The 15,415-nt window shown below is 36.4% G+C and overlaps 1 protein-coding gene across 6 annotated transcripts in view; it reads left to right on the top strand.

Annotated features, from left to right (window-relative positions):
- The window catches only part of ASXL3 (ASXL transcriptional regulator 3), a 136,287-nt gene that overhangs the window by 110,717 nt on the left and 10,155 nt on the right, over positions 1-15,415 (top strand). For all 6 annotated transcript variants that reach the window (XM_030011819.2, XM_030011817.1, XM_030011818.1 and 3 more), the window contains 3 exons: positions 6,192-6,288; positions 6,762-6,867; positions 12,001-13,954. In XM_030011819.2, coding sequence (XP_029867679.1) covers positions 6,192-6,288; positions 6,762-6,867; positions 12,001-13,954 — 2,157 coding nt within the window. The remainder of the gene's footprint in view (positions 1-6,191; positions 6,289-6,761; positions 6,868-12,000; positions 13,955-15,415) is intronic.

Genomic DNA, 15,415 nt, shown 5'->3' with positions numbered 1-15,415 from the left:
GGAACGAAAACATCCCTGAGTGATCAACACTGTTTCCAGAACAAATCCAAAACAGCCCCATACTAGCTACTGTGAAGAAGATTAACTCTATCCCAGCCCAAACCAGCACAATTGGGCCAAACTTACTTTTGCACTTTCTTTCTGCCATTCGACATACTACTTCACAAGCCTTGAAAAGGTCTCAGGCCTAAGGTCAGTGTTTTCTATTAAGATAGTTGATAGCTATAAATATTTATTGCTTACATCTCTATTTGGGTGGCTAAAATAATCTGAGTAGGTAGCCTATTATAAAAAGGAGGGACTAAAGTAAACTGAGTAGGTAGCCTATTTTAAAAAGGAGGGACTTTAAAAGAGAAGGCAGTTCACTCCTGTTACAACATGAACCACCAAGCCTCAGTTAAGCACTGAGAGATCTGGTTTTTGCTGATAAAGACACCATGGCATGAAGGAACAATTAATGCATCAGACTTCATGATCCCCAGTAGGAAGTGGTGGAAATTTATAGGATCAACAAGCATGAATTTGGACATGGTTGGCCTACCCAGTGTAATGGATGTGTAAGGAAAGCCCAAGAATTAGTCACCAAAGTGTGTGTTCCAAAGTACTCCCCCAATTTACACTATTCTGCATTCAGAGGATGTCCAATTGGTAGAAGCTTGTGCATGTTGGGACATGCATTGTGTTGTTGCAATCTCTTCTAAAGCTTACTATCCCTTTTTACTAGATTTGATAGCAATTTTTAATCCTTTGGGGATTTTGTGGAGCCAGAGAGAATCCGGTATGCTTCAAACATATCTATTGATGTTTTCTTTGTATTTAGGTTGCAAGGGGGTGTTTCATGCTGACTGGCTTAGGTAGCAAATGTAGAGACCTGAATTAGGAGTCTGATCTTTCTGCTTCCTTTACTGTTAGTAGAAACAGAGGAGCTTTTCCAGAGTGATTATGCAGAGTACCTAAATAAAGTTTTTATTTCTGTGTACTTGGACTCAGACAGTTCTGTTTCTTGGAGAGAGTTCCCCTTAGTATTGGAGATTTTGAGGGGACAATACAGATACTGGTCTTCCCTGTCACCTGTGAACTTCTGCTCTATGATTGTCAAGAGTAAAATGAGCCAGGCTTGGCATGTTGTCTCGCCAGCTCTCCAAAGTGTTTGCCTTCAGAAAGTCAGTTACTAAGGTTGCTGCATCATTTGCACTGTACATTCATCACAGGTCAGTTTGATGCTGGTACCCAGTACTGGAGAATCACATTTGTTCCATGTTAGAAAACGGCGGTGGTTTCTCTCCACACACATAAATAAAATGTAATTTTTCCTGTGTGCGATATAAATGCTGCTAAATTTTTCATTTTTAATATTTTGGAGGCTTTAATGCAAAAGCGTCAAAATTTATTTTCTCATACCTGCCATCTTTTGCACATAATTCCTTTTACATAACTTTGGGAAAGTCTGTGAATTACAGGACTGTTCTTCCCCCTGTATAAAGTATAAAAGCACAAAAGAGGGTTACTAGCAGTTTGTAGAAAGTATATAATTACTTGAGTGGTACTGAACAATTCATTTGGATGAATCTTCACTTCTCTTGCTGTTTTTTTGTTTGGTTTTATATTGTCAGGTATTATGGTCAAATGGCGTGATGGTCACACATAAGCTTTTATGTAAGAAATATGTTCTACTACACAGGAACTATATATAGTGGATCATTAGTAGTTTTATGAATACATAAGGAGAATTTTGAATCATTTGAAAGAGAGATAGAAATAATAGATTTGCTAATTCCTTGTCTTCAGACATTCTAGCCAAGATCAGATAACCTACCAGTACACACCTGTGCAGTACTTGCTGTATCCCTACTAAACCACCAGTGTGCATCTTCAGGTTGAGATAGAAAAATAGTCCCTGCCTTATTGTCAGAAGAGAATTTCAGTGGAACTTGGAGGAAAATAATTGAAGTAGCTGTTCATAGAAAGATTACTCAGTTCCTTTTGATAAGAGTGTTTGACATTTGCTTTATAATGCAAACAGATGTTGGGTTTTAGCAGATAAGTTTTTGGGTTGAGTGTTTTTTTGTTTGCTTTCAGTAAAAAGAGGAACTTTTAAAAGCCATTGTGAATTCTGCACAAAAGTATTAATTAGAAAACATAATTCTACCGTTGTGCTTAATCAGAAAAACAGAAATTTAAAGCTCAACAGAATAAAACATAAACTTTCCAAGAAATGTTTGTTGTTCCAGCTCATTAACACACTGTCTCTGTTAGACAGCATTTTTTAAATACCATAAAAATTAATAGTGTATTTAAGATCTGCTTTATTGGCATGTTTCTTCAAATTCTAATTTAGACCTAGTGGTTAATTGTGCTGTCTCTATCATCAGAGCAGAGAGAAGTAAATACACCCTTTGGATTCAAAATTTTCAACTTCCACTTTAACTTTTTGACTTAGGTGAAAATGCGTTCTCTGAGTGAGGTAAGAAAAGAAGATTTCAGTAGAGATTGTTAGCTAATATTGTAGGAGGAAGACCTCTTAGTCCTTCCAAGTTTAACAGAGCAGAAAAAATGTCAGCCTGATTTCACATGACTGGGGTATTGAGAAAAGGAATAAAACATCTTTGTTAGTGTTGTTGTTTCTGATAGACTCTTTCCTAACAACTAGATATAAAATTGCTCATTTTGTGTCTGTTCTAACTTGTTCAAACATTTTTCCCTGTGTAGAAATCGTTAAATGAATCGAAAATAGCTAAACAATTGAACTTCTTGTTAGTTTAGTTTGGGTTGTTTTCCTCATTTGGTAGTGGATCTGCTTTCTGCTTAGTACTTTTTTCTTATAACATCTTGAACATTTCTGCCTCATTCACTTCAGCTCTTTGGCCATTATGAGTTCCTTTAGCTTTTTTGTCCTCATTCTTTTCTCTTTGAGGTTTTAACTGACTGAATAAATTCTTCCTGTTCTAATTCCCAGCACAGGTTTTCTTTGATCTCAGATTTCTGAGCAAGTTTGGTGAAGTCACTGTGCATTGTGTGTACCAAGTCTAGGTAATGATGACTACTTTCATGCATCCCTCCATAGTGTTTTAGCCTGAAATGATTCTTTCACGTCATGTTAAAATACATCACTGGAAGCTCCTCCTGTAATTATTTAGTGTGTTTCCACCTTCTGTATCATTATATGCCCTTCTGTCTAGATTTCAGCTGTTCCAGCTACTTAAATGTTCCATGAGTTGTGTGGTCTTGTGAACATAGGTCTCAGGAAAGGTCCTCCTCTGCCAGTTCATCAAAGGCAATGACTATCATGAAGTCAGCAGTGACTTCTTCTTGAGTTTGTTCTTCTTTCTTTTCTTAACCTAAGCCTCTTTAACATCATATTTTCGATCTTGTAAACCTAGTTCCCTAATACTTGTAAGCTGTTACAGTTAATATCTAAAGTGGTCAGTGCAGCATGCATGTTTTCCAATGCAGTCCACAAATGATCTGTTGTTTCATTGCTATTTGACCTATACTATTTTTTCTTCTTAGGTAACCCACTGCAATCCTCTCATTCCCCTTTTCTGCTATTCTTCTTCTGGGTTTTTTTTCCACCTCCTTTTTTTTTTCCACGGGTACTTACTATTTGGCATGTTTACTGGTCCACAAGAGCTAATGAACTTAACCTATGACCTTGCTACCATCTGCTTTCTGTTCTGAAGTTCCAGCCTGTGCTTTTCTCTCAGGTGGACTAGTTAACATTTTAATTTGGTTGAACCTCTTTCTAGCGTTTAGCTTGAGGTTTGCGGTTTCTTTTTCACACCTTATAAGAAATTGTGCACCCAAAAACTTGGCACTTTTTTCCAAGTATATTAGCCAATAAAACAAAAGATGCAGTAACTCTTCCTGCAAAGCTTGCTTTTCTCATGTTCTTACAACAACAGGGTTACAATGAAGCTAATACTGTTCTTCTTGTATTCACATGGTAATACTACTTGGCGGTCTTCATAATGCTCTTGATTTATGCAGCCAGGTGAAATAGCTCAATCACAGTTGGCTACAGTTTCGTATTATGTTTAATGCAATCTGAAAGTGGATTGGTGCTGAAAAGTGGCATTCTCTTCCGCCTTTTGTGGTACATTCCAACTTTGCATGAGATCTAGTGATCATATGACGTTAGAATAAGTTGGATCATCTTGCTGATTTAACAGAAAATTATTGTCCGCAAATTATTACTTTCCTATGAGATTTGTTGATCTGGCTAGTCATATGGCTACACTATTTGCCATCAGCTGAGCAATAGAGTTTCAGGAGGACCATGCCTTTCAGAGACAGCCTGTAGTTAAATGAGGTTAAATATGATAATAACAATTTCATGTCTGTATTACTCTTTCCTGCAAAACACTGTCAGGCTTAAGGATAAAATCTTAAACTTACTGAAGTTTGGAGTAGAACCTACAATGACACGAGTGGGTGTTACTATTTCATCTCCTTTTATGTTGAAATTCAAGGTAGCTTCAGCGCCTTTCTTTGAGGAACAAAGAATTGTTTATTTAGTGACTTGTGATTCTTTTCTTTGTAACTTCTCATCTTACCTTTTTAGGAAATTGTGTAAGTGCTGTTTTCGACCATATATTGGTTTGTTTGTTCAGGTGCAAGAGGCACTGGTATCTAAAAATCTCACTTTAATATATTACTTCTAGAATTCTTCCCATTTTTTCTCCAGTTTCAGCATTAGTCATAGCCTATCTGTAATTAATATGCATGTGTTCCACAGCCCACATCATGAGAAGCGTAGAAGCATTATATATCCACCCTACTTGAATGCAAATCCTATGACTTGTTGGCAAAACAATGTCATATAGCAGGAAATCACAGGCAGCACAACTGTAGGTTCGTCCTGCTGAGGGACCCTGGTACCATGCACATACTGTTTTCTTGCTGTAATCAAATGCCTTTAGCATTGCCTGTTTTTCAGAGTCCATGCTTATCATTCTGTTTCTCTTTTTACTTCACATCTTTCTGGTTTACTCCTATGAGATTATTGTGGGACAGGATGTCAGCTAGGCAATGAGTAAATTAGCAAAGACTGTTCTGAAAGTAGGGCCAGTATTATCAGTGAAATATAGAGCTCAGTGAGGGAGATACAGCTAAATATCGTTTAATGTTTCTGACATGTCTCCTTCTTTCTGGCTCCAGTTTGAAACAAGCACTGAGAATTAGGGGATAGTACGTAGCTGAAATGTGTTAATATGCTGGAAAATGTGCTGGTTTTTACTGCTAGGTCACAAATGGTGTTGGCAAACATTTGTCTCTTAGTTACCTTAAAGGATGTAAAACAGTGACAGTGTTTGTTCTAGCAACATTACCTCTTCTGCTGCTTCCTGTCTTTCTTTCTTTATTTGCTAGTTTGATTTTATTGTCTGTTTGTTTATTACGCTTGAGGTGATACCCACCGCTATTTTGTTTTATATAATTACTTTTTTCAGTTATTAGAATTCCTTCAATAGTCAGACATATCCTTACAACCTGAAAATAAGCATTAAGTTTTATGGTAAAAGCTCAATAGTGGATTGCTTTTAAAAGTTATTGTAGAAAATATTGTGATTTTTAATAGTGGTTTATCATGGAATGTGTGACGGATGTAGAAAATAAAAATAATTATAATGTTCTTCCTCCGTTTCCGCTGTTGATGCCTATAAAATTATGTGTATAGCTGTTTTTAGTTTTAGTGCTGAGTTTACACCAGTTATTTTGTTAAGGTTACCTGTCACCCACTCTTCTGCCAGTACAGCATATTAGCTAACATGAGTGTTAGGTTTATTTAGAAACAGCAACGTTACTGTCTTCATTACATTTAATTAATTTGTTTTGTACCGTATTCCAGGCATATGCACAAGTACAAAAATGATATTGATTTTTGATTGTGTACAATAGCTCTAGACATAGGCCTAAGATAGAGGGCTATGATTAAAACACATCAATCAGTTGTAAACTGAGTTATCATCAGTAATACTGATGACTGAAGAGAGCACACTGATGCTGGATTAGCCCACTTGCATTTACAGTAACAACTATAATGAAAATGCTGTTTTAATAGTAGTAGGTAATTTTCTTTGTTATTCCCACTCCCTATCCCTCCCCATTTCCCTTAATTGGAACTCTGTTTTTATGTAATCTTAGCTGACGCTATTTCTGACACTATCTTCTGCTACCATCGGCTTATTTTCTAGATGGGAAGTGATGGAGTTTTGCGCCTCAGTAGTTCCGCTCTAAATAATGAATTCTTCGCATATGCAGCACAAGGGTGGAAACAGCGATTGGCAGAAGGTAACTCTCTACTTGTTCTCAGATTTACCAAAGGTTAATTGTTTTTATGAAGAATGTCTCTGTTTCTACATTTGAGAAATACTTTTAGAATAGAAAGTGTAATACACCAGTAATTCAACCAAAGAAGAATTGCTGATTCCATTTTGAATTTACTGTACATTTTTACAGCTTGCTGTGGCAGCTTATTTTGACAGTTTAAAAAAAAAACCCAGCATCTTCATCACTGCCAGCCTTGGAAACATAAATGCATGCAACTACATCCCACCAATATACTTTTGAAATACTGATGTCATATGGTAAATTAAATCTTTCTATGTCACACTCCCTTTTGTTTTTAATTATTTTCATTTGGAATTGTTGGATGACTGTAACAGAAATCACTGTATGTCATCTTTGTATCTGTAATTTATAATTACCCATATTAAGCTAATCCTTGACAACTTTTATTCAATGTGTTAGTATTTGTTTTTTAGGAGAATTTACACCAGAAATGCAGTTGCGCATCAGACAAGAGATTGAAAAAGAAAAGAAAACAGAACCTTGGAAGGAAAAATTCTTTGAAAGGTTTTATGGTGAAAAGTAAGTACTGAAGCAAATAAAAGCATTTTTTATTTTCTTTTAGGAGAAAATGAAAATATAATTCTTTGCTTCACATAGCATGGTCATATGCTGTAAAACTTAATAAAGCAGTTATCAAAGGCAGTCATTCCCCAATATAAGAAGTTGTGGGTAGAATTATAGTGGTGTGTCTGCACTTGCATTACAATTGCATTTTTAAAGGTTCATAACTCATCCATAAAAATTCATTCCAAGGAGAGCTTAAGACACAGGGCAAAGCATGTGAGTATTTTCTAATTATCTTTTAAAAGATAGCATTAGGGCAATTCTTCCCTCCTGCAAAATATAAATACAGCTTCTACAGACTAGAAGACAAGTAGAGATATTTCCGTAGTATGTTTTTGTTAATTTTATTTTTTCTAAGCTAGTTGCAATGTTTCTAAAATCAAATAGTGTTTTTTATTGTTTGACTCAGATGGCCCTTGCTGGAATAGAATGTGCAATATAGAAGAAATATTGGCTAGAGACAAATGAAGGTGACAATGACTAGTCTAATTTTAGAAGTGAGATGCAAAGAATAAATAAATACCCTTAACTGACTAAAATGAATTAGATAGTACCAATCCAGGTGCACAACTGGGGCGAGTCAGCACAATTTCATTGATGATGCCACAGAGACAGCATTCTGCAGCAGCTGAAGATTCAGTTCTTATATTATTATTTTTTTAAATCAAATTTAAGGAGATTCACATCTTTTTAAAATTCAAGAATCTTCCTTTTAAAAATTGCTTTAAAAAGTTAATCTATCAATACTTAATTACCTCCCTGTTTTTAAAAATACTAAATAATAAAAGTATTAATTATTATAACTACAAACTAATTCTTTAAGAGTTACTGATTTTTTTTTTAATTTTATTTTCAGGTATGTTTTAATGGAATATTTGCATAATACTTAGCAGACAAAAATGTGCCATGGGAACCATTATCACATGGGATGTCTTACTTTTTGTTATTAGATGTTTTTTACTTAGGAAATCCAGGGCACAGGGAACCCTTCATATAAGTGACTAACTTAAAGATTAAGGCATTAACTAAAGTGTTTCTGCGATAACAATGCTACTTCTCACAATCCACTGCCTTGGACCACTGGGAAATGTAGTGGAAACAAGGCAACAAATGGACAGATGCATTTTAATATTTTATTTTGCACATCCTTGCTAGGTGCCTTCTCCCAGGGTGAATACTATTTCTACACACCTTATCTTTACATATAATGGAAATTCTATGGTCTTAATATGGCAGACTTTCTTATTGTCAAGTGCTTAATTTCTTACTTAACAGCTTTGAGACCTCAATGTAGTGCAGGTGTTGATCCCTTTAGTATCGAAAAATATTAATTAGGTTTTTAGATAAGGAATGTAGTAGCTTTTCATTATGCATGTCAAGAGAAGACTCAGTTACCAACTTTTCATGAAGGAAAGGGCTGTGTAAGGTATTGGCATAGGGCCTTCCACAAGAAGTAGAAGATTAGTACCAGCAAAGCCTGAGGACCTCACTCTAGCTGAAGCCTATTCCTCAGTCACATATGACTGTCACATGCACAGAGAATGATACTCATACTTTTACAGAGCCAGCAGTCCTGCCGTGCTAGCTGAATGCTGGACACTATAATGGTTGGCAGATAATTACTCAGTCTGCAGTGATACATGTCATTTGGGTTGATAGGTTCCTGACATCAACATTGTTATGCAAAATGTCATATTACGCACAATTTCCATTTTGACTACAGTACTGAATCTGGTCCCCCCTGCCCTTTCCCCAGCTTGCGTTGTTTCACTTGGATTCTTCTTGCTGGCTGTTATGTAGGCAGAGTCTACTTTACTGTTTGGCCAGATTTAAGTACTTTTTCTCATTATTTACTGACTGAATGGTAGCTTTTGCTATAGCTTCCACCTTGTGTAAGTTCTCTCACCTTTCTTCAGTTTGGTTTTTAAACTTGCTTTGAGTATGATTGCACTTTGTCTCTTTTCAGCTATGTTGATTCGACTGAAGTAACAGATTTTGAAAGCTTCCTGAGTTATTTCTCACATGCACTGTCTGCAAAATGGATGTTTCTTGCAGTCTAACTTGCTCACTTTACAGTCAATGTGGTATTTTTGCTCTGACTTCCGCTAATTTGATCTTTTAATAGTAAATTCAAGTTTCACCTTATACTTAGAGAAGGACTACTAATAGATGCAGAATCTTTGTAAACATTTTTACACACTCCCCAGTTCATGGCATTCAAAGGCTTTAGAGTGCTTCTTCCATGTTGGCTCTACACATTATGTTTCTTGTGTTTCCTCTTACTTGTACCCAGGCTGTTTATCATGGGACTGTCAGTTGTAGTTTACTTCCATCCATTTATGTTCTCTTTCCACTTCCTCATGGTTGTTCATTTTTCCTCTCTCTGACTTTCTAAAAACCAAAAACTTCATTCTGCAGTCATTTGTCTAGGATCAGCTGATGCACGTTGCCAGAAATCCACATTCTTCTGGCTTGTTGCCCCAGGATTGCAAGGGTTGTATTCTCTTGTCTCAATTTATTATTTCTTTTCCCAGTCTTGAGAGAGTTATGTGTCAGGATAGTGCTGCCAGCTCACTAAATCAAAACTTTAATTTTGGGTAGGTCTCCTCTCAATTTTATTGCTGATTTAATTGTTCTTTTTAAAATTTTTTTCATTTTTTTATTTTTTTATTTTCCCCGGTACTACTTATCACAGCACTAGAATATTAGCATCCATATATCCTTGAGTAGCTGTTTGGGTTTTTTTTATTTGATGATTGAGTGCCCTGTACTTTATCAGCTGAATCCTGTCCTTAGCACTTTCATTGATTGCTTTTCACTGGTGTCCTCATATTTTTTGTGCTGTTTTGCAAACTTTGGGTGTCTTTTTCTCTAAGGAAGAAGACAGATCAGCTTTTTATCTTGCAATCTGAGATTGCCTTAAACATGCTGATCTTGAGCCTTCTCCTTTTGAAAGCCTTTTTCTTCACTGCAGTATCTTCTTCAAGACAGTAGTATTTCCAATACCGCAAAAAAAATGATTAAGATTCAGTACGTGTTCTGCTGTCCTTAATCCTGCATTATCTTATTTTTCTTACACTTTTTCCTCTTCAATATGTTGCTAGAATGTGTGAATTTGTGTAGTGTCCATGTGACAGTTGCATTCACCTTTATCCTGTCCTTCATTCCTTTGCTGATTTTCATTCCATAAAGATAAATATCAGGCAATATCTTTTTGTGATGTAAGCCAGCTAGAGAAAATAGACCACTGATTCAGTTTTCAGTAATGCAGTGGATTTCTTTGCCCTCCACACTGAGATAACTTTTGCTTGTTTACACAAGGAATTTTAGAGGAAGGAAGTTACTCACCTAAACCTAGGTAAAATAAACTTTACTCACCTATTTATAACCTAAACTTAGACAATATAGGGAACCTCTAGTCTATATAGAAGAAAGACACATCTTCTGAAATGCATTCAATGTGAGAGATGTAAATTTGCTCTTCTGAATTGCTCTCCAGAGGATCCTTCCTCAGCATATTGATGGCATAGGGAGATTTTGTGCATATTAAGTGACTAGTAGTAGGCAATATTAATAATTACCCTGAGAGTGCTTTTTGGGGTACCAATTGCAGGCTGGTTTGGGGTTTTTTTGCATTTACAGCTCTCACTGTAATGCATATGTTCAGTATTTTTAAAATGCGCAACCACAGATTTGGGGTTTTTTACATGTTTGTTCTGTACATATACATGGGCCTTTGTGATCTCTGTATCCTCTGGCTGCACAATGACAAGTTATCTTGCTTCCATAATTTCTAAATATCTTTTATGCCTGCTTATTTCCATATTATTCTTCGTTTTCTGATTAAAATGAGAACAGAGATCAAACTTCTATTAATTAGATTAGAAGATACTTAAGACCATGAAATTTCTGTTAAGGCCTCCAGTCAAGCTTTTGTGTATTTTCTACTATTATGGAATTGCTGATGCACAAAGTCTGCTTGGAAAATCTTACTAAAGATGCTGAACACCTGTACTCCCACTGTCCTTGGAAGGAAATGAGGATGTCAGAGTGCATCCATTTTTAAAAATAACTATTTTTTCAGCCCTTGGCTTTTGTTTTGGTTTGGTTTGTTGTGGGGGTTTTTTTTAAATTCTGTTGAAGTAATAAAACTTTTTTTAAACTAATATTTTCAGGACCAAAGGTAAGAAAATCTTCAGAAGAGAAGTATACATAGGGATGGGTCCTTTGCACTCATCCATGAGAATGAATGCATAGCTTATAAATATGTCTTTTTAGCTGCTTAAGAATGTTAATCTTCTTTTTAATTATAGTGAAATCAAATGAATGGTATATAGATAGATCTGTTTATTTAGAAATAGTTTTTATCTTAAATGAAGTATTTAGTTTGCTGAAAGAATGGAGCAAAAACACACAAGCTGTCAACTGAGATCTTTATAATTGCCTCTTGAGTTGTAAAATGAGGCTGAAGTGGAGTTATTTTGATTTTCATGATAAATTTGAAATGACTGTCAAATTGCAAAACTGAAACACGTGCTTTGCCTTATTAGTTTTAGGTACAGCTTTTTATTTAAAGTGCAGCATTTAAGCCATATTGCTGGCTGTGTTGACCCTAAATGCAGGTGTAGGAGGGAAAAAAGGGATTTGCTTTAGAGCTGTACTGATGGAAGAAGATATAGTTGTGCATTTCGTCTGCAATGCATGCTGTATTAGTATTGCAGTATTGTGCTGGTATTAAAAAAAAACAAAACAAAACACAGAAATTTAAACAGAGTATGGGTACTGGTGAATCTGTGTAGCTTGCTTTTTTGTTTCATTGATGTGCCAAATAGTTAAATAATGAATAATAGATTACTTATTTTAAAAATATTTAAGTTTTTTAACACTGGTAAGAAAATCCAGGTAGCTAGGTTTCCAAAATGTATAAAACCATATATAAATCAGCCAGCCACCACTTAACCAAACCACTATTTTAAACTGGAAATGATGTCCTTTTTGTAAATAAAAGATGTGGGTGAGAAAGACGATCCTATTCCTTTATCATGTCTGTGATGAAAAGACCTTTTTAATTTGTGTGTTTTTATTTAGATTGGGAATGTCAAGAGGGGAATCAATGAAACTCACTGCAGTGCAGAACAATGATGAAGATGAAAGCAATTCTTTGTGTGGATCTTCTGGCACACCTGGTCCTTCTAAGCAAGGAACCTTTGAAGACCAAGAAGAGAAAGGTGCTAAAATTCCACCTTTACCAGAGAGAGATTATTGTCCATCTCTTTGTAGTATGGAACAGGTTCCTGTCAAGGATCTAACGGCAGACTCAGATGATATACTGATACCTGAAGAATCAATCATTCAGGAGGAGATTGCTGAAGAGGTTGAGACAAGTATTTGTGAATGCCAAGAGGAGAACCATAAAACAGAACATGAGTTTTCTGAGGAGTCAGTAAGTCCAGCTGGCACAAATGAAGAAACAGAGGCAGTACAGCTTGCAGACAGCACTGAGTCCTGTGTCATGATGAATGATGTAACTGATACTGTATCTCACATTGAAATTAAAGTGGAGTTGAAGTCAGAATGCTCTCAGGAGGAGATGTCAGTTGTGATAGATCAGCTGGAGGATTGCGTATCACCAGCACGATCGGCTTCATCCACAAACTCTGTCAGTGATACAGCAGAGAAGGATTCCGAGTCTGCAAAAGAGCTAATTGCACCAGAAATGCAAAATGCTGCTCTGGAAGGCTCCTTGTTCACTGGTGGAGGCATTGCGGTGGATATGGAGCTTCAAAGTGACCCTGAGGAACAGTTGTCTGAGAATGCTTGTATTTCTGAAACTTCCTTTTCCTCTGGAAGTCCAGAAGGACCGTGTGTTTGTATTGCCTCTCCTGGAGGAGACACTCAGTCGACTTCAGAGGAACCCTGTACTCCAGCATCTCTTGAAACAGCTTGTTCATCTGAAGTGTCCAGTACTGAAAACATTGAAGGTGATATTCAGCAAAAGGCCAGTGATGAAAACTTGCACACACCTTTAATGTCGGAAATCTCTCCAATGTCCACCTCACCTGTAACCTCAGAAGCATCTCTGATGTCAAATTTACCTTTAACATCAGAGGCATCACCAGCTTCTAATTTACCTTTAACATCAGAAACATCTCCAATGTCTGATTTGCCTTTAACATCAGAAACATCTTCAGTATCTTCTGTTCTTCTAACTTCTGAAACATCTGTGGCAAATAGTTTGCCTCTTCCATCGGAGACATCTCCAGTTTCTAATTCCCCAAGCAATGAAAGACTTACTCTGCAACAAAGGAAATCGCCGTGTTTGTTGGAAGACTCCCTTCCCACTTTGAAAGAAGAAAGCTCTGCCATTCCTAAGGTGGTTCAAGAAGAGAATCTTGTTGTTCAGCCAAAGCAACTTCAGACTGCTCCTGAAAATATGAAAGTTGGTCCACTAACAATTATACCTGATACTTCAGTATTGGAAGAGCCCCAAAGCAAAAGCCTCAGTCATCAGCCATGTAAGTCACATTCTGAAATTGAGAAATCTTACATTGCATCCATCCCAGAACACTCTCCTCCAGAGGTGATCAAAATTAAAAATCACAGTGTTCAGCAAAGAGGTGACAAGAAAGGTACACTCTTGCCATCAGAGGTAGCTGTCTTATCAGAAGGATCAGTTGGCAAAAATATCGAACTGCTTCCATCAAAGCCACATGATAAACTATATACCTCATCTCTAGAGAAAGCTACGTTCTCTGAAGTGTGCAGAAGTAAATCTCACAAGCTAACAGGCAGCACCCAAAGCCGTCTAGAGAGTTCACATTCTTCCAAGTCATTAGAACCCACAAAATCACCCGAAGTGAGGAATGAAAGTAGAGACCCAGAGATCCCAAAAAGGAAAACAGCAGAACAGCACAGTTTTGGAATCTGCAAAGAGAAGAGAGCTAGAATAGATGATGACCAGCCTAACCGTAGTGCTTCATCAACAAGTCCATCTGATAAAGATCAGCCACCCAGAGAAGAACCCCGAGTTCCACCCCTTAAGGTAAAGTAATGAATAAACAGGCCAACTTGGAAACTAAAAGTTTATTATCTCCCTCCTACTGACCACATGCAGACACAGTGCACGGTGTATTTTTTGTGGAGGTGTGAGGGGTGTTAGTACTGGTGGTTTCACTTTACTATTACATTCGTACCATGCCAAATTACTTCTGATATAAATATATCTATAATTGTTCAGTCAGGGTCTTTGCTACAAAATTGCTTTTGTGTGAGGGAAAGTTTTCCAGGATCTATGGCTTAATCTAATTCAAGAGCTTCCCCATCATTTACACAGTGCTACTTCTTTTTCTAATTACCCAGCTGTATTATCCACTTGTTTTCCTGTGGGTGACTTCTCCAGCAAGCATGAATAATAAATGGTACCATAACCATTACTAAGAAAAACAACCGGTGCCTTAATCCAGCAAGAGAACCTAGGGTCAGAATAGTTGGAGATCCCTTTACAAGCCCAAAGCTTGGGGTAGGCTGAAGTATAAGTCTTCCCTGTAGAATTAATTGGAAACAGAGACCTGGCTATCAGGGGGAAGTGTCTAATTGATATATATAGATAGATATCTTTGTTAATGGCAAAGCAAAAGGTAAAAAAGATACACCAACTAAGCAAACACTTTTATGTGTCTCATTCTGCTATGTAAGAAAGTAAATTCCAGTTGAAAGCTTTTTTTTTTCCTAACAGAGGGATCTATAGATTTAGTTATATATAGGCTTAGTGTTTTGACCCTTTTAATTTTGTACATGATGACATCAGCCAAGTTTTAGATTCAATTTGCTGAACTTAAGCCATTGACTGTGCAATACTACTTCCTGATTATTCAGAAATGCCCTTTTCTGCATTTATTTTTAACTGCTGCAATCACTGAACATTGTTAGTATGGCCAGGAGGGCAAATAGGCTAACTGTTTTAATCACTAGTGCGGCAGCATATTTCAACTAATTTATTTTTATGAGCAGTGATGCAATTGGAAGTTAGCCCATTCTGAGTTTAGTGATATCTTTCATATTTGAAAGGTCTCTATCTAGCCTAATAAATTCTAATCACTCTCTAAGCACAAAGAAAAATAGATCACTAGGGAATAAAGAAAGGGTCATGACTATAATAATAAAAATAATCAAGCACTTAGAGCTTTAGCAGTTCTGGTGATGCAAAGTAGAAACTGAAAAAAGTTGCTACTGAAACAGAAAGCAAAGTGTTTTGAAGTAGTTGTGAGTTTGTGATATTCTTTAAGATATGTTCAAGTAAATAGTAAAGCCTCACAATATTAGGCATGAGTGTTTATTTATAAGCCAAAAATTTACCTGCTAGGAAAAGTGAAGTATTCCAACCCTCTAGACCAGCATAGAGTTGTATGGTTATATAAGTGGCTTTATATTACAATACCATCTTAATATTGATTTCCATTGATCTCTTATGGAAAGTCAGATGCTGTCAGTCTTGCACAGTCTT

The sequence above is a fragment of the Aquila chrysaetos genome, chromosome 4 (assembly GCF_900496995.4).
Source record: "Aquila chrysaetos chrysaetos chromosome 4, bAquChr1.4, whole genome shotgun sequence".
Taxonomy (NCBI): Eukaryota; Metazoa; Chordata; class Aves; order Accipitriformes; family Accipitridae; genus Aquila; species Aquila chrysaetos.
This window is presented reverse-complemented; position numbering and strand designations above follow the sequence as displayed.